General features: G+C 38.2%; 1 protein-coding gene across 1 annotated transcript; it reads right to left on the bottom strand.

Moving 5' to 3' along the window:
* Positions 1-425: 425 nt before the first annotated feature.
* On the bottom strand, positions 426-7,176 carry LOC121523083 (homeobox protein otx5-like). The gene is made up of 4 exons (XM_041807843.1): positions 6,910-7,176; positions 4,837-5,576; positions 3,617-3,768; positions 426-2,835 (listed from the first exon to the last, which is right to left on the bottom strand). Exons 2-4 carry the CDS (start codon positions 4,934-4,936, stop codon positions 2,197-2,199), a joined length of 891 nt encoding a protein of 296 aa, XP_041663777.1. The 5' UTR covers positions 4,937-5,576; positions 6,910-7,176; the 3' UTR covers positions 426-2,196.
* Between the last annotated feature and the right edge of the window lie 16,955 nt (positions 7,177-24,131).

Here is a 24,131-nt window from a genome sequence, read left to right as displayed (position 1 = left end):
TTTGAACCCTAAACTATCATCTTGATGTTAATCTACAAGCCAACAAGAGGTTAAAACTTGAACAACTCATGACACTAGCTTGCTTATTATTTAAATTGTGGTGGTGACATAAGAGGGTGGCTGGATAACTCACTGGTTTACACTGTTGGCTGTTGAATGGGAGATTGGGGGTTCAAATCCCAGAGCACGAGTGTCCAGTGTGGGCCCTAGGGCGAGCTCCTTAACACCAGGATCATCTGTCCCAGATCAAAGTGCTTTGGACGAAAGTGTCTGCTAAAAGACACTGTAACATAAGAGGGTGTGCAGGTGTACCATTGCCCTTCAACACTGACACCAATAACAGTCCAATAATGAAATAAATCACAGTGAGGCGTGGGTTTTAATGAAGTCGTTTAATGTCTCATAGCTATCTAGCATGGTAGTGGTGAGACTGGTCAAACACGGGAGACGAATGAAACATACAAAATAATTCATGTCAGAAAAATAAGCAGAGAAGATTATAGTAATGCAAAAGTACAGTCAGCATAAACAGCATTGTATCCTATTACTGCTACTTTTATTGGATAAACCCCTGAGTTTGAAAAAAGAAGAAGAAGAAGCAGAAACCAGAAAAATATAAACAGAGAAAAATAAAAAGTTGGCAGTTTTCTAGAAATTAAGAGAGATTGTGTAGGGTGGAGCGTCTGCGTATTCAGCTCAGTGCTGATACCAGACATGATTGCATTTTCAAGTTTTTAATATTTACAAAAAAAAGACAACAAAAAACATTATTAGCAATGTCCATGTCAGCTGAAGACATAATATTAATGATGATAATACTGATAATATCAACTTCAAGACAAATTAACACAATTTTTACCTCAACGAATTCACAAATTTTTAAAAGAAACATAAAATTGTTTAAATCTAATACAAAAAAATCAAAATACATCAAACACATAAAGTGGAAGCCATCACATCTTTACAGGTTGGAGTTGAGAGAGGCACCAAACTCTCTGTGCAAAGGGGGGGCCACGGGGCGGCCCGACCCTTCCCTTTCTCTGGTGCGGTCTTCTCTCCCATCAAACACCTCACCGAAGCAGTTTATCAGCAAACATGTTCATAATAAAGTCTACAAGTGACTGTTTCAACAATCTGCTCCCCTCGTGCAAACACAGTGAGATGAAGGGGGGAGGGGGTCACGGCTGCCAATCGCCACAAAGCGGCCATTGTTGCCCAAATTGCCTGGAAGTGATCCTATTAAACTAACAATGTACGAGCCAATCTGCTAATGATTTCAACCATGCTCAAAGGCAACAGGTTTGTACTGCAGTCACCTCTGTGACCAACTCTACCCCCCCTGCTCAGAGGGTCCGTATCAGACAAGGCTACTGGGAGTCATCAGCGTCTGCCTGCCAAACATATTCAGCGTGGTATTTTATCAGTGGCCATCCTGTAAACGCACCCTGCAGAGATGTCAGTCTGGGTAAGAGGAGTCGTTTGGCTCTTTTTGAGTCAGCTTGCTGATGAAGAGCAGCTTTAGAAAAAAAAACATCACAATAAAATACAAGACAAAGTCTAGAAGGAAGAAATAAACATGAGCTCTTGGATACGTCGATTTCAAGGCTGCCTATGTGGTAAACATGTCGGTCACTGCACTGTTCTGTTGTGGCATGTGCTTCAAATGTAGTCAGACAAGACCGATCAAACATTTTCTGACTGAAGCTTTATCAGATCAAATCAATCAGACAGATAAAGCATATCTGAAACCAAAACTCCTGCATGTCTTCTGTTCCCACTTCAGTCTCTCTCCATCAGTCATTAAATTAACCTGTTTTACAATCACAGTAATTTGGAGTTGCTGTTCTCTCTCACTAACAGGATTTGATTGTACAGAAATTGAAATCTTGTCTGTTTTGCTCAGCAGATCGTTGATTTCATAACTGATTCTTATGTTGTTTAACTATGAAACACTACAGTAATCTTTGTTACAATCAAGCCACACATCAACGCTCTCTTTAGCTCCATTCACGTTTGTGAAACAGCTTCAATGAAGACATGATTTCAGCTGATTACTTCAACTCATCTTATTCACTTCATTCTGCATCCCAAAGCATCTTCTTCCTTTAACACACCAAAAGCTTTCTTAAGTTTCTCAACCCATTTTGATTTGTTTGATTTCTTCCCCTTGCCTCCCCGCCCCACACTTCTTAGTATTTACAACACCTGGAACTTCCAGGAGTTCTGGTCTTTGTAGTCCAGACAGTCAGTGGCATTGAAATTGAGCTTCCAGGCAGCTTGGTCCTTGTAGTCTAGACAGTCGACAGCTCCGAAGCCCAGCGATGCGGCCGTGTAGCCCTGGGATGAGAGGGAAGCAGGAGACTGGCTGAGGGGCCCACCCATTGAGGAGGCTGTAATGGGGCTAAGGGCACCTCCGGTGCCAGACAGCTGCGGGTGCATGGGTGACAAGTAGGAGCTACAGTCCAGACCTGTGAAGTAGGAGGAGGAGCCTGCGTAGCTCTGGCTGTAGGCTGGGGCCTGGGTGTAGGTCATGGGGTAGGTGGTGGTGCGCTGCATGCAGGGGGTGGTGGAGGCAGACAGGGGGTCCGGCAGAGGGGAGATGGAGGCCGGGCTCCAGATGGATACAGTGGCACTGGCCGAGCTGGAGCTGGGGGTGATGGCGGTGCCCGGAGGAGGGGGTGGAGGACTGTAGGGTCCATTGGTGGGGTTGGCACTGGCCTCAGTGTTGGCTTCTCGAGCAGGGGACGCCTTCTTTTTAGGGGGCCGTGGTTTGGACTGGCCGGTGCTCTGCTGCTGCTGCTGGCGGCACTTTGCACGACGGTTCTTAAACCAGACCTGGAGGAGAGGAAAATGCCAGAATTTAATTCATAAATCTACTGATTGAAAAGTAAAGTGAAGCTTCAAATGCATCAGCAGACAACCTCTCCTCATGAGCCTGTAATCCTTTAACTACATTTAATACCAGGGGTGAAAAGTAACTAATTACATTTACTCATGCTGCTGTGATTGAGCAGCTTTTTGTGCTCTTTTTGAGGAGTTTTAAAATCAATAACTGAATTTTACTGAATTATATTTTTGGGGAAATTGTATTGTACTTCCCTACATTTTAAAAAGCACCAACAACTGAGTAAAAGAAACTAAAAGTCACACCAGGAGGTCCAAGCACTGTTAAAAACATTAAACTGGTCAACTAATTGGCTTTGACATGACGGTCAGTAGCACAGAGTGAAAGACTGATCCCACATTACATCTAAAACAGCTGTTGCATTTCACTTTATTATAAAGGGTTGACTTTTCCTACAACCTGGTCAGAGATTTTTTATTTCCTTGTTGTTATTGCACATTAAAAAATATCTTGTAATATGATAATGTAATGGTATCACTGTACAAGCCCCTGAGGTTAAAAGGTAAAAACTGAGTACTTTAGGTAAACTTTCATTCAATAACCTTTAACTCGAGAACATTTATAAATCTTAACTCCTCTTTCAGAACATTTTCACCAAGGTTCCTGTACTTTTACTTGAGCACAGCAGCTCTGTACTCTTTCCACCTTTGTTTAATACTAATTTTACAGCATCATACAATCCGGACAAAACGCACTGGTGTGTTGTCTTACCTGCACTCTGGACTCCGGCAGGTTGATTTTAAGGGCCACCTCCTCCCTCATAAAGATATCTGGGTAGCGGGTTTTGGCAAACAGCGCCTCGAGGATGTCCAGCTGTGCGCGCGTAAAGGTTGTGCGCTCCCGACGCTGTTTACGCGGGGTGCCTGCAGGAAAAACACAACATTTTTTAAATCATATAATATCCCGAAAAATGACATATCCAAAAGGTCTTCACATGTCCTAGTAGTTTCAAATATTTGACAAAAATGATCAGATAGAAAGGTTGATGTCGTTTGGGTATATAAGTCCAGCTGTGCAGCTTTAATGTTCCTGATTTAAAAAGTCTCATTTCAATAATTTCGTAAATAAAATTATAAAAAATCATACCGATCTTACACATCATAAACTGCTTGAAAATGCCAATCTGGTGAGATATTTGTCATAAACAATAGTGTGAATTTCAAAATAAGAGTCCATGCATATTAGTCAACAAGTATCTTGCGTCATTTGGCCTCGTAGTTTTGCTGATTTTTTTTTTTAAATAAAATAATAATAATAATAATGCAACTGGTTTAAGGAATATGTTTCTTTACGTTAAATGGGATCGAAAATAAATGTTGGAAACGAAAATCCCTTATTTAAATGAAATATAAAAAATAATTCACGCTGTTTCAAACTCTGATCTGCGATGGGAAGGCCAGGCTTTGTTTCAGGGCCAAACTTCAGCCTCGTTTGATTTAAAGTCAGCTGTTAAAGATGACAGATGCTGATCAGGCCATGAGGCCCATCTGAACAATATAAGAAGTGTTCTTTCATGAAAAAATAAAACAATGAGCATCCTCTTTGTAAATAGGTTACATGATAAGAGCAACAGCTTGGAGTCTGCTCTGGTGTTAAGTCTGTGTGAACAGGCTGCGTTTCCATTCACACACTCAATTTTATTGTTTTTTGACTCCATAATCCGCAACACTTATAGGTCAAGTGAGCACATGCTGTGGTTGTTTAAGAATCAGAGGCATGTGCTGATACAGAGAATAACCGGACTGATACATCCAAAAAGGTGGCTTTCATAGACGTGGGCCGTTTTTACGCACAAGTTCCAACTTCTATATTTTCTTTTACTTCGTTGAATTTTTGCATTTCAGACTTTTTAAATTTCAACAACAGTGAACGAAAGTTTAAAATAATTGTAAATAAAACAGAGAAGTCACATATTAAAGGCCTTTACTTACTGGGGTATCCAACGGCGGCGGAGTGGAGCAGATCCATGCCCGGGCCGGACAGCGTTAACCCGTTCACGGCGTAATGGGGTTGCTTAATGTAGGACATCATGCCTCCTGCCGGCTTTAAAACACTCCCTCACTCCCTCACTCTCTCTCTCCTTCTCTCAGACCGGGGGCCGGGTCTCCTAGCTAGTCTCCAGGGGGGTGTCTCTCTCTCTCTCTCTCTCTCTTTCTCTCTCTCACCCTTTATTCCAGTCACTCCCTCCCTCTCTGTGTTTTTCTTTTACCCTTGTTTGTTTGTCTCTTGGTTGTTGTTTTTGATATTCTCTTCCCTGCCTTCTCCTCGTCTATCTTAGTGCCGCTGCTCTGACTCAGTACCGTCTAACTGCTGAGAACACCGTGCGCTTTCACACCTGTTACAACCTGGCGCGTAAAAACGCAGCAGCTTTGCGCACCTGTCAGGCCTTTTCTACCCAAACCAAAAGCACAAAAACAACCTAAATCAACCACAGCCTATGATTTCAACAACATTCAATAATCACAGAGGCTGACTTATCAAGACCCGTGCAGTGATGCTGCTGTCTCTCCAGAAAAGTCGCGCGTAATTGCGGTGCGCACCGATGTTGCCAGGTAAAAGATGCCAAAAGCAGAAGTTCCACAACAGTTTAGTTGTCCGCGGTGTGATAGGTGCTGGAGAGAGTAGGGGGGCCTGTGGCGGAACCTGGTCCTTGAGAGGAGAGGATCCGGATCTGCAGAGTGGACAAGTGAGGCGAGCAAGAAGAGGCTGGCTAATTAGAAGTAACTTCTTACCCAAGTAGACACCCAGAGCCCTCCCTCCTCCTCCTCTCTCTCTCTTTTCCCTCTCTCTCTTTCTTGTGCGCGCTCTCGAACATTTCCGCGCGCATTTGCTGTCATTATATGTTCCTTTTGAGCCTACATTCGTAACTATTAAATGTTTAAAAATAGATTTCTGAGTTAATTGATGTCTCTTTGTTATCTTGGAACATTTGTCATCCAATCAAAGTCGTGCCGCTTTGTCTTTGACACCTGTTGACATTTAGATCAATAAAGTTCGATTCAAAAACCTCCAAAACATCTCATTTGAAAAATATGCCAAATTTAAAGCAAAACAGAAATTACAAAGCAGTTATCTAACACAGTAATATAAAGATAGTTGGTCATAGGTTTGGTTGTAAAAAAAAAAAAAAAAAAACATTTCATGTTTTTGGAGCATTTTTTAAAGAAGTCAGAATTTTTTTTAAATAAATTGTTATGAACTATTTCCGAAAATTGGCCTCCTAAAATTAATTGGGCGACCCCGCCGGAGTGTGGAGGCAGAGGTAGAGCTGCAGAGAGGCGGAGAGTACAGGCCGGATTAAAAACAGCACAAAGACCACGTTGTTCTGCAATTAAATCCCCTTCTGATCCCCAACATGCTCCTTCTGGCCCATTCATCCATTCATTCATGTCAGTCAATAACATAATAATAATAATAATAATAATAATAATAATAATAGTTTTATTCAAAGGGCCGATATTTAAACTTGAAAAGAAGCTAATAAAGGCCAGTTGTCCTGTAAAATAAATGGCTTACTAACTAAAATGAATAAAACTATTAAGGTAAGGTTTATTTATAATAGATGAAGCCTACAGGCGTCAGAGTTCATCATTTATCCTGGTCATTACAAAGGTTTCAGGTTATTTCGTTTTAAACATTCTTAGACGCATTTTTTTATTGGAGTTTTCCCCCTTTTTTTGTCTGCCAGGCTCAACACTGAGCTCTTCTCTCCCCGCTTGTTTCCCTGTGTCATCCTCTGCAGCGAGACAATTTCACAGTGTCCAAAGCCGATTCTCTGCGCTTGTTAATTGAATCGGATTTCTTATAGTTTAAAATCCACACACACACACACACACACAACCCACAGAGACACACACAGACCCATGTAGCTACAGCCCAAACTGTATAAGGGGTTTATCTAGCTGTGTAAAGCCAAAGCGGAGATATAAAGACACACCGAGAGCCACAGAGAGACTTTACCGGCGTGTTTGAACGTTTCTAAAGCTCCACTGAAGTGTCTTCACCTGCTCAGGTGAGTGTCTGTGTGGCTGTTTGAGAGTTTGAGGCCTCTGAGTTTGAGAGTCGTTCATGTGTGGGTACCACTCCTCTTCACTCGTTCCTCTCCTTCTCTCTGTGGCTCCGCGTCTGTTTGTTGTGTTGACGTAGCTCGTTAAGCTAGCAGGACGGAGACTCGAGCTAACTGTGGGAGTTCATCGACAAAAAAAAAAAACGTCTCGAGACAGGGAAAAAAATCGCGGGAGTGGCGGCAGACCTTTGATATGACTCGCGGCGCGCGACAGAGCGCGCGACACTGTTGTGCACGCGCTCACTTCACGCCGCTGCGTGTCTCAATTTTAATTGAAGGCCTGTTCTCTGTAGTTTAACATATTCACGCGCACTTTTATGACGTTAACTGGAAGTTAACGGTTACTAGACTAAGCAGAGACTATATACATTTTTTTTGTTTTTATCTATTGATTATTATTTTTACTATTTCACCCCAAACAGCAGCTGAAAGAAAGCTAAAATAACGTTTGATAGTATCTAAATAAAAATGGCGCTAAGGAGTGTGCTAAAATAGCCAAAACAATACGGTGAATTAATTTAACCTTATTTATTTCAGTATTTTATTAAAGCAAAATGCATAAAGCAGGCGAGTAAGGTTATATATTCAAGTAAAATGATGCATTTATCTTCCTTCACCTATTTTTTCTAAGAATATTGATACTTTGAACATTTCTTTTAAAGCAACATTTGAATTTAATTGCTCATTGTCCATTGTAGTAAAAGAGACTATTAATGCATATTTTATGGGCCAAAAATACAGTTATTTTAATTAATTAATTTTTCTAAATGACAGCATCTTTAAATTGTTGTAATGCCTGAAGTCTTTTATCTTCCATTTTGTTGGACTTCCTTTAATCAGTTCACACTGAAATGTAAAGGGCCATCTCTTTGGAACAAGCTAGGCTAACTACATACAATCAGCCTCCACATTATCATCATTCAAAAAGCATTTTCAAAGCTCACAAATTAAGAAAATAAACATGTAACAATTCTTGAATCTCATTGAAATGCTTTATTTCTTGTTGGTATATGTTATTGTTTTTCTTCTTACCTACATTCCTGCCAAGAATTACTCTTGTTAAAGCCAGAGGAAGGCTTCTTTATAGGCCTTTATGGGGATTCTGACCCCAGTGTTTTACCTCAAATACATTCTATTGTTATTATTGTCTTTATAATGTGTAAATAAACTAAACAAAATTGTTTAGTTATATATAAAGTGAACAAACTTACTTATATAAACGTATATTTCCACAAACAACGAAAATATACTATAAAGGTTACCAAAAAATACATAAAACATACATCTTATAAGGCTGCAATAAACATATTTTTTCTGTTGTTTTCATTTCCCCTTTAGATAAATTAGTTGATAAAAGTCTGATATTGCAGATTTTATTTAGCTTGAATCATGCATAATTACACCTTCATATTTAATATCTTTTAATGCTCTTTAAGGGTTTTTGTTTTTTTATTGTTGCATGACATGTGACATTTGTGTTGTTTGTGTGGAAATTGTGATGAGATCTGCCGGTGGTTTGTGCGCACTAGGACCTGGAGCAGACGCAAATTAAGGACAACCAGCACATAAGAGGCTTAGTGCATCTAATCTAGACTCCTAGTACACACTCACACACAGGCACACACTGAACATTTCATAAACATCCCATTTTGAAACAAGCACGCACACATCCCAAAGGGAAACGTAGCTATTGTATTTTCATTTAGTTTTCATTTTCTCCGAACTCTTTTATTCCCCTTGTTGACCTTAACTTCCATCCCACTCCGTCAGAGGAACATCGGCCCATATGCTCCACTATTTCTGTCGTTCCATTTCATTAACAAACCTGCCTGCCCTTTACTGAACAAAGAGGCATTCATTCTGGACAATAAGAGTTGAAAAAATGAGAGAAATGCTCACAATCTTCCTCATCCATTTGATCAGTTCATTTCAGTGTCATCTGCGTATTTTATAACTCAATCCATTCTACAGCCACTCCAGCAGATCAGAAATAAAAAAAGGGATTTCAGATTGAAAAAGAACTTTGATTCAGACAGTGAAGGACACAAATTGATTCTGATGAAACATGCCAGCCCCTTTTTTATTACAAGAAACCAGGCCTTATATTTTCCTAAAAAATCAAGCTATCTTTCCCAGAATGCTCCAGCATTCATTGTGTGCATTTTCCTCCAGTCTGGTGTTGATCCACAATCTAGATTATGATCATTCTGACATGAAAAAGAAACCAGATTTCACCATTGCTACTGTTTCTGTTATTATATTTAACAATATACAGACTATGGCAAAAAGTCCCCAACTTTTCCTAAAAGTGTCTGTACTTTAATTTAAAATGTTATTATAATTTATTTGCACAAAAGAGTGAGAAAGTACGACAACTTTTTTATAGAAAGACCACAGGAAGTCATTTTGACAGCAGTTTTTTTGCACTTACAAATTGATCCATTGTCCTGCTGTGGCAGCTGTATCTTGGTTGTTTAGTGGTATTCATTGTTTCTTACAGAGTGATCTATCAAACCAATTTTAGATGTTTGATAGTCAAGGGTGCCTTCAAAATGCTTTAAATGCAATCAAGAACTATCATTATTATGCAGATCAGTAGCTATCCTTGCACAAATTATAAAAATTGTCTCATACGCCCCAGAAATCACATCAGTGTAGGGATCATGACGTTTCTTTCAGTCTGGCAGGCATTCATGGAGAGAGAAATGCATATCAGTATTTTCAAAGTCTGCATGACCACAATGCATTCCATCCAAGGCATTTATCCCATTACTGCATAAATCCATCAGCAGTCATATGATTTTTATTTCCTTTTGACAGGGGAAACTGAAGATTTTTCAAAAGTTTTAAGGGTGCCTTGACAGGAAAAAGGTTGAGAAAGGCTGGTTTAACTAAACCTTTCTGAGAAAATTTTTGCTTGTTATTAGTCAGGATAAATCTGATGCACTGTGGTGCTGATCAATGACAGTTTCAGGGGGACCATACTGAGACATCACCTCTATCCAGCTGTAATGGAGAGAAACAACATCAGTCATCAGTCATTTATCATTGTTTTGTAAATTAACCATAGGCTGCCTCATAACTTAGAAATTAAAACTCATTATTTTAGTACAGATAAATTCAACTAACATGCAAAATTGGCACTGACAAAAATGTTTGATATGGAAACAACTAAAACAGAAACATAATAAAAATGATAGTAACTAGGGCTGGGCAATTAATCAAAATTAAATTGCAAGATTAAATTGCAGAATGTCCTACTTAAGTTTTCAAATCCCAGAAGATACGATATTTCTTTGACCTTAAATGTGTTTCAAAATGCCAAATCATGCAAGCATGCAAGTTTCAAGTTTTTTTTTGCAAAAACCTACTTACCTTAGTCATATTAAAAATGAAACAGAAAATTGACTTTCTCTTCAGTTCAATAATTCCCATAGAATTTGCAATGAGTCAAAATAATTGTAATAAAATATATTTTCTAAATTGTTCAGCCTTGGTTAATCTATCGAATGTTGATTTATTGCTTGTTTGTTGAGAAATACATAAGATAAAGAACTTAAAGAATAGTTGCATATTAAATCACAATGTTGGGGGAAAAATTGTAATTAGATTATTTTCACAAATCCTTCAGCTCTAATAATAACATCAAAAATAATATTACCAATAAAAATAGAAGTATGCACATTTCTGTTGCTGTGTTGCTTTGGTTTAATTTTTAATTTTTCTCCTGGTTGAAGCTTTGATGTAATGAAACCTGATTTTTCTGGTTTAGAATAAAGACTTTATCTTTAAAAACTGAACCAAGGGCTCTGTGCTGTTAGATTGATATGAGTAAAGTTGATGACAGCAGGTCGGGGTGCCCAAACTTTTCCTACTGAGGGCAACATTCACAAGGATGGAAAGGCTACTTTAAGGATATCAAAGTTAGTGAAAACAAGCCCCGCCTCTTTTGGTACTGCTATTTGCTGCTGTAATTAATAAATGTGTTATAAATCAAGGTATTATTTAAAGTAAATGTGTTTTTGTTTGCAGTGTTATCAATTTAGTCATGAAAAAACTAGGCCTGTGGATATAAATGCGCTAACACTCATGTTTTATCTGGAGAGCTTAATGCGTTAAAAAAATAATAACGCAATATGACTAAGTTTGACCACAACTTCCTCCCGTAGTCCTCCTGCGCGGATGTTTATGTTCCTGGGGTGATAAGGTTGAAGGCGGGTCAAACGCAGGCAGCAGTGATTGAGTGAGGAGACAGACCAGGTCTGCTTCATGGTAAATTTTGATTTAAAAAGCTGCCTAATGGAAGTCTGGGTGAACAAAAGTTGTGGGTACATACTGCGGTACAATGAGTCTGAAGTACCACCTCTGGGCAAAACGCATCTTTGCTAATGCTAGCAAAGAAGCTAACAACTACATGGAATCAAGTCATACCGTCAAGCTACACCGGCGAAGTCCAGCAGACCTGGATTTGTCCCCAAAACGACAACACCTAAGCTGATTAATGTGATCACTAATGGGTCGCCAGAGACTGCAGATCATTGACATCGTTGACGACAAGGGGCTTCAAGACATCATCCAGGTCGCCTTGGATGACCCGTAACACAGAACATCTACGAGAACTACTGTCACAAGAACCCATGAACTGTATGATAGCTAAAAAGGCAACTAAAGCCTGATTTATGCTTCTGTGTTGCGTAGCTACGTGTAGCCCTCTGCGTCGACGCGGACCCCTACGCCATAACCTGACGCGCACCTCCAAAAACTCCTAACTACATGTCGCGGCGACGTGGACCGCAAGGGCTGTGACTGTTCCGCTCAAAACGTCATTTCTTCATCCAGGTCCCTCAGTGGGTGAACCAGTGTGGTAAATTCAACCATTCTCAGCCTCAACAAGTTTAGTGGTCATACAGACAACCTCTGCAAACGTCTTCCCTGTCGCCTGCGCTTCAACATTTGCAACAAAAGAATTTGTTTGTCAATATCGATGAGCTCCAACTCCAAACACACCCACTTCACCTCTGTCGCCATGACCGGAAGATAAACAAGGATTTGGATGTGACCCCTCTGAAACCACACACACACAGCCACACCCCCCTAGTGACATGGGGGTGAATTGCAGAGCGACACATTCCCTTGATGCAGAACTTCGCATGGTCAACGACAGCATCCTGTCGACGGCGTACCTACACCGTCGACACAACGCAAAAGTATAAATCAGGCTTAAAGTGGAGCAGCTGGCCCGAGCTACATTTATTACACTGACGAGAGACCACTGGACATCAGTCAGCAACTTCAGCTACCATGGGGTAACAGCACACCTGATCATTCACTTTACAGCACAAGTTATTTTCTACCTGATGTGTTTGTCTGCTGGGCTCATTTGCAGTTTATAAATATTATTGCTCAGTAAATTAAGACACTGATTTACAAAACCACAAATAAGTTTAAAAAATGAAGTTTACGTAAGTTCATGCAGGACACGGAAGTCATACGCCCAGCCGTTATCAGCTGACAGGCTGATGCTCGAATCAATATTCCCAACCCCACTCAACCAATCACAGCGCGTGTTTAGCAATAAGACGGCGCATTTAAATTACGTCTTCACTCTCACTTATCCCTGCTACTCCTATGCTACCCCGTCGCTGCTGTCTGAAATATTGCCTCCTCCATCCCAGCCTCCTCCCATTAAGTCTGCATGTTGTATCCTATCAAATCTCTATGTATGTATTTACCCATGTGGGGGATTTTGCATGCACTCCCTGGAAAGCCTAAGCAGGCTGCTTGGCTAACCCAGGGAGTACTCTGAAAAGCAGAGCTATAACGCCAACTCTAACTGTATTCCATTTGGCAATAAATGGTTTAAATCTATGACGAGAGTGTTCCTGACTGAACTCTAGTTTGTGTAATATTTCTTCATTTAAACACCATACTTGTACTAATTTATCTCAACCAACAATACAAGTAAATGGTAGTATTTAAATATTGATTTATCAACAATAATAATAACACATTTTTTAAGTAAAAAGTGCTTTCAAAGTGCTGTACATAAAGTTAAAATAATGAAAATAAACACTTGATAATAAGAAGGTTTAAAAACCTAAATGTTATTAAAACTAAAGAAATGCTGTGATTAATCATGATTAATCACAGCATAGTAATGTGTTTAACTTGATTAATTTTTTTTAAATTAACTGACAGCACTAGAAAAAAACATCAATAAATTCTCCTTGTCAAAATATTTGTTTACAGAATTAGCACAATACCATTGCCTGCTGAAAGTAAAATAACAATGCAGTCAAGCACAAGCTAATGTGAGCCATGTATCATTTTAGAATTTGCTGCAGGTCAATCAAAAATGGACCGCGGGCCATAGTTTGGATCTCCCCCCTCATTAGGAGGTATCGGCTCTGCAGTATTTATCGGCAAACTCATGCACAAACTTTCCGGTGATCAGGACTACAATTCCAACTCAATATATTTTCTGTATATAGTTGTTTTTAGGATACTTGGATATTATTATTTCACCATAAAAGGGTCAGAATTGAATGTTTCATCATCATCAGATACAACCAGTTGATATTTCCTTGTTTTTTGAGTGTTAGATGAACTGTCTATTTTAAATACAGGTGTGTTTTAATTGCAGTTTTGCTGTATGTGAGGACTAATAACAATGAAAAATGTCCACAAGGATTAGTTAAATGTATATTTTTGTGTTAGCTCATTTTCAAGATGACCTCCCATGGTCTTTCTAGTAGATTTGGGATTCTGGCCTAATGACATGACAAAAAATCCCATTCCAAACACAGCCACACTCCCATTATATAAACGCATAAACACTTCCCCAGCTGTTAAGTACCTCTGACATCATGTTGTTCGATACACACTGTATTTTTGTATGTCTGTGTGCACACTGTGTGCTTATGTCGTATGTGTGTGAGTGTGTGACAGTTACACACTCACACATACACACACACGCACAGAGTTCAGCCGATTTATCATAATATGCTTTATCTGAAAAGTAAGTATCTTACCTCGGGATAAAGGGAGGAAAGAGGGGTTTGTGGCCAGATTGACAGAGGAAGGGTGGATGGAGAGAACCAAGCGCTCGCTGCACGCTGACACAGAGCGGCACCTTCAGCTCTGAGGCTGGATCGATCACTATCGATAAGGTAATCGAGCTTTATGGGAAGGCAGCTGGGCCGGGAGAGAGGGAGAGAGAGCAGGAGGGCCGATGTGAGTGTGGTGGAGGGAGAAAAAGAGAGGCAGAGCAGGGGGAAGGAGGAATGTGTTGCTTTGTGTGAGGGACTGGTGGAGAAAGAAACTGTTACTGGAAGAAAACTGGGTGGAAAGTAAGAGACGGGGTGGGCCGGAGGAAAGGAAGAGAAGAGGAGTGTGATGATAAAACGGGGCAGGAATGAGTGGAGGAAGAGAGAGAGAGAGAGGCAGATGGAGAAGGGGGGGTAGGGGAGGAGCGTCGCTCGGAGAGGGTCTTGCTGCAGATTGTCCTGATTTTATTTCAAATGAAGTGAAAACATTGATTTGCTTTTATTTCTGAGACTGAGATTGATATTGAAATGTCTTTTGACTTCAGCTGTCTGTTTGCTAAACGGTTAAAAATAGTGTGCATGCATGTTTGTGTGTCTGTGTGTGTATTGAGGTCAGTGTGTATTAACTCCTCATTAAAGTGATGTGAGGATTACTGTGAGTCTGAGCCAGGCCATGTGTCTCTCTGCACAGCACTCCTCATCATCCACAGACACACAAAGAGCAGTATGATGTGACACTGCAGGCCTATGCAGGCCACATTTAGTGGTCCTGCAACCAGGCCACCATTACATATAGCCTATAATGGGTGTATAGGTGGGTGCATGTATGTGTAGGAGTGTATATGTGCTCGTTTAGGAGGTCTGAGGTTGTCAGATGGCCGTCATGAGTCTAGGCTAAAGATAAACTCAGTCTGCAGTCTCTTATATAATGCTGGACTGCATAATAGCATGCATAATAGTACAAACTTTGTACAGTCTATTTATATAAATAACCCCCTGTTTATATATGGACATAGAACAGGACCAGAAACCGACCAGTTAAACCAGTTTATTACGTAAGTGTATGTCATTACTAGGGCTGTCAGCATTAATGCATTTATGGGGATTTAGATCCTTAACTAGTGCATTAATTTTTTAAACTGTGATTAATCGCATTCTTTATTGTCTGCACAACACACTCTGCTCCTTAAAGTCTCACTTCACTTAAAAAAAAAAAAAAAACAGCTCAGTGGATAAGTCAAACATCATCGGCACCTCGTGTTACTGTTTCTTTATTTCCATGACAATCCATAACAAGTTCATTTTTTCATGGTAAAGTTCACGTCCTAAACTTACATCTACCCAAAGATTCAGATTTTCTGTCAAAATAAAAGCAGGATATCAGATACACTTAGTTTAAGACAGCACAACAATCTAGAAAGTAACAAATTTTAAAAAATTGAATTTTAAAACGTAACAAAACCTGAGATTAATCATGATTAATAACTGAAATTCTGAGATTGTTATTTAAAAGATGTAATTTTAAAAGCTTTAGTTAGCCCATATGAACCTTTCTTGTCCCATTATCTTCTTTTCAGTCTATAACAAATTCTTTTTTCCAAGTTTTTGATATAATCATTCTGCCTAAAGATCCCTATATTCTGTCAAAATAAATGCAGGTCTGTATCCAAATAGGAAGTGACTTACCATCAGTTTAAGATGGTTACAAAAATACATAATAAAACAAAAATATTTTTTTTCTTTTCTTTTCAGTCTAACAAATTTCCTTTCTCCATTGCAAAGTTCACATCATCATCTAATCTTCAGTCTACTACATTTCTGCATTTTCTTTCAAAATAAATTAGGCCAGTATCTAAACAGGAAGTAAATTTCTCTTAGTTTAAAACATTAAATGATCCTGAATGAAAAAAAATACATTTTTAAATGCAAATGAGAGAATTTAATGATGTAAGAAAAGGTTTAGATTAATCTTGATTAACCACAGAAACTTTTAGGTTAATCCAGAATAAATTTTATTTTTTAACAGCCTTTTTATGATCTCTTCTTGTTTTCCAAAGAGAAGTTTTTGGTATAATCTTTCTTCTACGGAGAGATCCTTATTTTCTGCCAAAATAAATGCAGATCTGTATCCAAACAGTAAGTGAATTATTCTCAGTTTAAGACAATGCAAAATTCCATAATATTTTTTTTTAAATGGTGAATTTCAAATGTAACAAAAAATTAAAATTAATCACAATTAATATTAGAAATTCTAGGATTGATTGATTTTGAAATTTGAATTTTTTAGCAGTTTTTTTCAGCATTTATATTTTAATGTTTCTTTTACAGTCCATAACAAATTCCTTTTTCCTTGGTAAAGTTCATGACTTCATCTTTAATTTAGCCAAAGTTAATTTTTCTGTTAAGGTGTGCAAACAGTAAAATATTTAAAATGAAAAAAGCTCTTTTAGATTCCAAAATTGAATTTCAAATGTGACAAAAAGAAGAGAAGAATCTAGATTAAAGATTTTAGTTTTTGACAGCCCCTGTTATCGAACATTTACCTTTTTCTGTTTCCTTATTTCCTTTTCAACCCATAAGAAGTTCCTCAATCTAACCAGTTTTCCTTCAAAATAAAAGCTCTGTATCCAAACAGGAATTCCAGTCGATTACTGTTCTTTTAATTGGGGCACAAATCTAGAAAGAAACAAAGGCAGTTTTAAAAACAGCAGAACTACAAATGGTAACAAAAAGTTGAGATCAATCTGGGTTAAAAATATAATCTATGAAAGCCCTACTTATTACAGTTTCTTTTTTGTGTTGCCTTATTTTCTTTTCACTCCATTAAAAGTTCATTTTTCCTGGTAAAGTTCACGTCTATGGTACTCAAAATTCCTTATTTTCTTTAAAATAAAAGCAGGTCTGTGTGCAAACAGGAAGTTAATTGCCCCTAGTTTGAGACAGAAAAAATCCTAAATGAAACAGAAACAGTTTAAAATGCAAATTAGTGAAATTTAGAATGTAACATAAAGTTGAGATTAATCATGATTAACTTCAGAAGATCTGAGATTAACTCAAAATTAGAATTCAAAATTTGACAGCTCTAGTCAAGATAAAATGTTCAACTTTGTCATGTTAAATAACTGCACGATACTAACGGGGGTTAGAAATAAAAAAGTCGGCGTAATTAGTCAGACCAGCAGCAAATGCCTGGAGGACTGCAGCCTTCGGGGCGCCTTCTCTCCTGACTGAGCGAAACGACATTCCTAACTGGGGTGGGAATCGCTGAGTAACAACAGTACAATAGGATATAACATGATCAGTTCCATAGCATACTATACTAGAGCTGGAGAACATGGAGCAAAACTCAGAGATATTTTTAGCTGTAAATTATTCACTGTGAAATCATTACTATAAACTGCAGATGTGTGGTCTCACAGTTTGATGAAATATCTAGAACAATGGTTTTTAGCTGCTCTAACACCGGGACTCATCACCTCCTTAATGACAAATGGTGACCCAAATTAAAAAGAATTCAACCATTTAAATGTAGTAAATGAAATATGTTTCATGTTTGTAATATGATTGGAGAAAGTGAAAGGACAAAACAAACATGTCTTAAAAGCTTGTCATTCCAGAAGACCTGAGCGGACATGCAATGGTTAATCTTGTGCATTCAGAGGTTTATAATGCTGAAAACCAGTTGAATCTCTCCTTATGTCTGCAGTGTCCCACATTCTGAAAATCTGCAAAGGTTTAAAATTCTTCCAAAGTGCAGACAGCATATACAAATCTACAGTTTAATACAAAACACAATGATGCGTGCAGAAACCATGCGAGAGACTGATCCAGGACAGCGTAACTGAGTCAACATTTCCAGTGAGCATGATATATATAGCATGTGTACAAAGGATAATGGCATCATCACTGATTAAAACTGTGCTTGGAAAAGTTTCATTTCAACAAAACAAAAAGAGGATTGGATTTAGTAGAGGACACTCAGTTTTACCCGTTATTCCTTTGTTTAACAGTTAATATGAAGACTAAAGACATTAATCCTCTTAGTTTAAATATAAGTACAGCCTCTAACTTAATGCAATTAAAGTCAGAGATAAAATATTCAAACCTTTACTTATGTAATCTGTAGATTTCACCTGAGTCATCATTCCTTAGTTACTGATGCAAAGTATAAATATATTTTGGAGTTCCAGCAAAATCAACCTTGAAAGGGAGAAAACCTGGAGGGTAAATATGGGTCACAGAAGAAGTATGTGGTTTATAATGATTGCTGTCACACTATCAGTTTAATTAATGGATTTTTACTTGCATATCACCGATTTATAACAAATTTTAACTCAAGATAATAATGTAAAGAGCAGATCAAGGTTGAAACACAACCAGGAGTTATCTAACCAAATAAAAATGACTCCAGTTTCTTAAGTAACAACAAAATGATCCATTCTGATCATAAAAATGTTTGTCAGCAATAAGAAAAAAAATCCACAGCATCTTTAAAGGTGGTGTTTTATAAAGTTTGGTGGTTTTCATCCATTGAGACACTGTTTGTGAGTGACAGAGGAGTTGGACCATGAGTTTATCTGTTAATAATGTCTGGTGGGCATCTTGATCAATTACACAGACAGCAGCCCCCCCGCTGCTCTGATGAGAGCGTCCTGCTGTCTTCTGAGGGTAGACAGATCACTAATCCGCCGCAGACGGCAGCAGGTGGAGTGTGTGTGTCACTGTGTGTGTCCCGTGTGATCATTTAGCCCCCCTCCTTCCTTGATGACTGTCTGGGGTTTAGCAGGTTAACACCTGTTCATGCCCTCATACTCATACACTGGGAGGAAGAGGAACAGGATAATTTATGCATATCCAGGCTGTTATCTAACTATAATGTCTAAAAGCTCTTCTTGCTTTTTCCCCACAAAAAGAAATTCAGTTTGTCTTTTCTGTTTTCATAGCTGTTATATGAAGGACTTTATCTTCAGTTTTTATTGGTAATTAATCATGAGGGTACTGCTGTTTAAATGGGGAGCTTTTTCAGATTTTTAGGATAGTCTGATCAAATAAGTAAAGATAAAAAAAAGACTAGGAGTTAAGTTGGGAACATTTTGTGTTTATTAGCTTCAATTACTTAAAAATCATTGCAATTTATGTGGTTCAAAAGCATTTTTTTTGTCTTAAATGTGCAAAAAAATCACCACACAACTACAGTGTCTGAATCAGAAAGAAAGAAACATTAGAGCTGTCAAAGGATTAACATTTTTAATCACAATTAATCTTCACCTTTGTTGTGTCTTACATTAAAACTGCTTTTGTACCATCTTAAACATAGAGTTACTGACTTCCTATCTAGTTACAGACCTGCTTTTATTTTGAAATATAATAAGGAACTTCAAGTAGAATGAAGATTATAACATAAACCACAGGAAAATGAACTTAATATGGATTGAAAAACACATAAGTGAACAGCAAAGAGAAATATTTGCTCTCACAAGGTGCAGAAGACTTTTGACTTGTCCACTGAGCTGTCTGTGAGTTTTTAACATGAAATGAGACATGTAGGAGCAGAGATGGACTAACTTTACATCACTGTGGCTGCAGGGAGAGGCTGCATAGGCGAACCAAAATAGGGACAATAAAGCACATCATTAAAAATGACTAATTACAGACCTTAATTAATTGCAATTAATGCACTAATGTAAAAAGCCCTGTTCAAAACACTTAACCACAGGAATGGAATTGCCAAATGAAAAAATATATCGTTTGTTCAGAGTAAATGTACGACCTTATATGGTAAATCAGAGGTGCCATTGTTCTTTGACTGTTTACAGCTGTGTAACTTCTTTCCACTGATTTTAAAGCCACACTTGAACAATCCTTTATTATAGTGATTAGTTTTTATGCATTAAGGCAGGCAGGTGTGTAGGAAAGGACGGCTAATAACAGTCTCCAGAAAGGAGAAGAAACTAAGTTAACTTTCAAGCAAACTTTTGGATGCTCAATATTGTGGCATGTATTATGGAAGAATGACCAGCAGAATATTTCTGTCAGCAGATATTAGATTAAAAGTCACGTATCAGCGATGGTGGATATGAACATTTACGGTGGTAAAATCCACGTACAGGATGGAACTAGTGCCTGCATACAAACACGTTTGATTTGAATTTTTATTTTAATGTCTGAAGTTTTAAGTCTGAACTACATTTAGATGTAAATCTGTGTCAAAATTGGAATTGGCTACATGAAAGTGTAAATATTGGCATGTTGGATATCAGCGATAATCCAGTATCATGCATCCCTAACATGCTATTTCAACCCACTTTGCCAACATATTTGTGCAATTAGCATTGCAGATGTTCAAAGAAGCTCCAGCACACGTCTCACTTTTTGCTGATATTTATGGAAATGCAGCGTTTAAGTCTGACCAACTTTCATCAGGTTTGATCAGGGGCGTATTTTGTATTTTTACAAATATTCATGCATTTTAATGTATTTTTAAACCATAATTTCTCCCTTTCTGAATAATATTTTTAATATGGTTAAATAAAATTTACTTGCATTATCTTGCAGCGCTGGTACAAGTTTCAGTCTGTTGTCTGATTAATTTAGTTGCTTTTGATTCAGTGATGACAGTAATTACTAAGAAAAAATAAATAAAACACACTTTTCCTTTCAGGTTTCTCACACAAAAAAAATAATTGTAATAAATATAAATAACTAAAATAACTAAATATGAATTTTATAGTTATATATACGCCGCAATTATTAAAATGAAAGCGATTTTCTCATTTTGAAACAATCATTTCAGTAATTTCAACCTACAGAAGTGTTGCCAGTTGTTTAGTACAGTTTACAGTGGACAGCTGTTTCTCCCTTATGGTTAAAATATCACAGAACAACATTAAGTGTCCGTACTTTTGGATACCAACTATCATTAAAAATTTTAAATCAAAATAATTCTGGTATTTAATAGAAAAGAAAATGTTCATAACCTTAACATATAGACATTTTGCTACTGGTTAAGAACCATTTTGATGCACTTTTTGAAAATTACTAACAAATTCTGCCAATACTGGGTGTCTAGGACTGATAAATATCATGTATTTTTTTCCTGGAATTATCTCACAGGTTAATAGTCATTTTTTTGTTTTGTTCCAAAAGAACGTAACAAAATATATATTGTGCATCTCCATCCTGCTTAAGCATGTCAAATTAAGATTTCTGCTCCATATCACCCAGCCCTAGATAATATGGTGCAGCACACACACATCAGCAGATACACATGCAGTCAGTCTGCAGCTTGTTAACCAAAGCTCAAATGTGCATTCATGCATGCTTTAATATGCACTGCTTCATGGAGAGCTGTGTGGTGTGTGGCCATGTGTTTGTAGCGTGGTACAGTAGCTTGCAACCCCCTCCCCACCACCACCCGCCTCCACCTGCACCCCCACCCACCCCATATGGCAGTGGACAGCAGCAGTAGTAATCATGGAAGTGGAGCAACAGGCCCTGAGCCTCACTAATCCTCTGCCACACTCCGACACGTGCCACACTGATGCATATACCCACTCTGCACAAACACAAAAGCACGACCAGTGAAGACGGTCTCTGTGCAGAGACGTTCATAAATGCTGCATGCACAGCAGCAATCAGATACAAACGCTGACGTGCAGAATTAGACCTTAGAATTATATTTTTATTCCTCACACTGTGAGAGAAGCAGGCCTAGGTGCACTCAACAAACCCAGGATTAACTTTCATCATTAAGAGCACTTTGTTTAACTAATGCACACATTCAAAAACACACATCTTGTGACCTGCAGCCACTGTTTGACATGCAGGATAGATGAGGTGCCATGTCTCCCTTTATAAACAGCCTTGTTAAGCTTTGAGTGTCCATAATATAAATGTTTTAGCATGCATGTTAGCAAATACAAATGCAACAAGCTGGTAGGAAACCACAACGAGCGTTTCTGAATGACTTAAAGCACCTTGCTCACACAAAAGCACATTCCCTCTCCCTCATACACACAAATAAGTCACACACTCACAGCGACACACACCAAACCTTTTCACCGTGACGCACAAGGAGACAGAGCTACAATGGCTCTCTTATTGTTAATTGGCTGTTTAATCCCGAGGAATGCGTCTGATTAGTACCCGCCGGTGGGTCAGGATCTTGCTCAACACTCTCCTTCACAATGGACGGGCTGTAACAGAGATCTGGGAGCGAGCGCACACTCACTAAAGGACAAAGGTGTTCACATAAACACTCACAAAGAAACACACAATCCAGCTTCACACATGGGCCTCAGTGGCCTCACATACCCCCTGTGTGACCACACATATACAGAAATATACCCAGCATGCATTGCTCTGAAGAGAAGGAAGCTATAATGAACAATGGTCAGATGCATAAAATGTGATTTGCACATTAAAGAGACTTACATGGAGGCTGTAATAATAAAGAAAAGCTTTCCTGGCTTTCTCATCCGTTCAATTAGCTGCATGCATGCAGGTGTCGATTTAAAATTACTCCGTTAAGGTTTATTTTTTGAGGCATTGTATGCCAGTGGATAATACTGGAAACTAGGGAGAGGGAGAGTCAAGTTGGAAGGACGCTTCAGGCTGGACTTGAACCTGAGCTTCTTGTCCCCTACTTCTTTAAAAGCCAGAAGCATTCTTGTTTTTCTTTGTTGGGCTGGTAGAAATGTCCTCTCATATTTGGGTTACACTGTGCAAAATACAAAAGCCCAATAAAGTGGTAGAATGCACAATAATAAAGTACTGAAACAAGAATAGTACCAAAAAAGGAACATTGTAGAATACTAGCAGAATTTAGGAAGAGAAGAAGTCTGGAAACTAATTAGATCAAACAATAAAAAAAAAAATGAAATAGAAGAAACAGTAAATACATATTTTAAAATAGCCTGGATATAAAATAGACTTCTCAACAAGACCTTGCAATAAGGTTACATCTTCAGCTCTGATTTCAGAGAAAACAGTATCGAGAGCAAATTTGAGTTTGAAAAAATAATAATTTGCAAGATTTCCATGAATTTAGGTTCACATTTATATTTAAACACACTGTTTAAAAATAAGACTTGAGATCATTTTGTTTTAGTAATTCAGCCACTAATCAGAAAAGAGGAGATTTTATTATTTTGGGTCAAGAGGGAGAAAGCACAGTCTTTATTGCACTGATGTGATGGGATTATTCAGAAAATAGCGAATCTTTGCAGTTATTACTGTAAACAATCTTTTTACAAGGCATTACCCATGGCACCAACATAACTTAATCAATAAAATGTCATATAATGTCACACAGATCAACCTTGCAAAGCTCGGTCATCAGCACCTAAAGAGTCAGTTAAACTAATTATTACCACACCTTAATATCAGCTGAGGCTCACATTCCTGATCAAACTGTAACACAGCTGCCCATCACTCAGTGGTGGACTTAGGAATTTTGGGGCCCTAGGCGAACACAGATATGCCGCCCCCTTACTTGATGTAAAATAAACCAAAATTAGGATCTAGTAATCCTTTTTTTTTTGTATAGAAATGTCAAGGTAGATTTTAAAATGTCCATTTTGGGACTCTACATTGTGATGGTGTTTTTTAGATAAAAAAGTTAAAAATAAAAGATATAATTTACATGAATATTGAAATTTGATCATTTACAGCTGGCTTTTGTGCCACTATAGCATGACCAAGTTCACTTAATATTTTAGGCTTTTAATACATGTGTCATTAATCTAAATAGCCTGAATGCAGACTGGAGGAGTAAAGGGTTAAGTACTGTATGTGCTCACGGAGCTCTTAGTAGTTTGGGGCTGAGGCATTTTCCTACCTTTGCTAAATGGTAAAGTCTGCCTCTGCCATTACTAGTAGCCACTGTAGCTGTTCTCACACCCACTAACTGATAGCATCCATAGTATCTTGTAGGAACAGCATGGTTTGTTATTATTTTGATCTAGATCAGGGGATCTCAACTGGTGGATTGGGCCAAAAAGTGGGTCACTCTAGCTGTCTCCAGTGGGTCACAAACGTGTACCCTGAAAAGTTTTCCTCTGATAACAAGTAAGAATTTCCTCAAGATTTCAACGTATTCAGTTTTGAAGGGATA

The sequence above is a fragment of the Cheilinus undulatus genome, linkage group 2, assembly GCF_018320785.1.
Source record: "Cheilinus undulatus linkage group 2, ASM1832078v1, whole genome shotgun sequence".
In the NCBI taxonomy this organism is placed as follows: Eukaryota; Metazoa; Chordata; class Actinopteri; order Labriformes; family Labridae; genus Cheilinus; species Cheilinus undulatus.
The sequence above is the reverse complement of the archived record's forward strand: the minus strand, read 5'-3'. Positions and strand labels throughout refer to the sequence as shown.

Excerpts from the sequence above, each read along its gene's own strand:
- LOC121523083 (XM_041807843.1), bottom strand. The coding sequence starts at position 4,936 with ATGATGTCCTACATTAAGCAACCCCATTACGCCGTGAACGGGTTAACG. Across the intron at positions 3,769-4,836 it reads CGCCGCCGTTGGATACCCCA|GCACCCCGCGTAAACAGCGT; the intron begins GTAAGTAAAGGC and ends TTTTTCCTGCAG. Across the intron at positions 2,836-3,616 it reads TGCCGGAGTCCAGAGTGCAG|GTCTGGTTTAAGAACCGTCG; the intron begins GTAAGACAACAC and ends CCTCTCCTCCAG.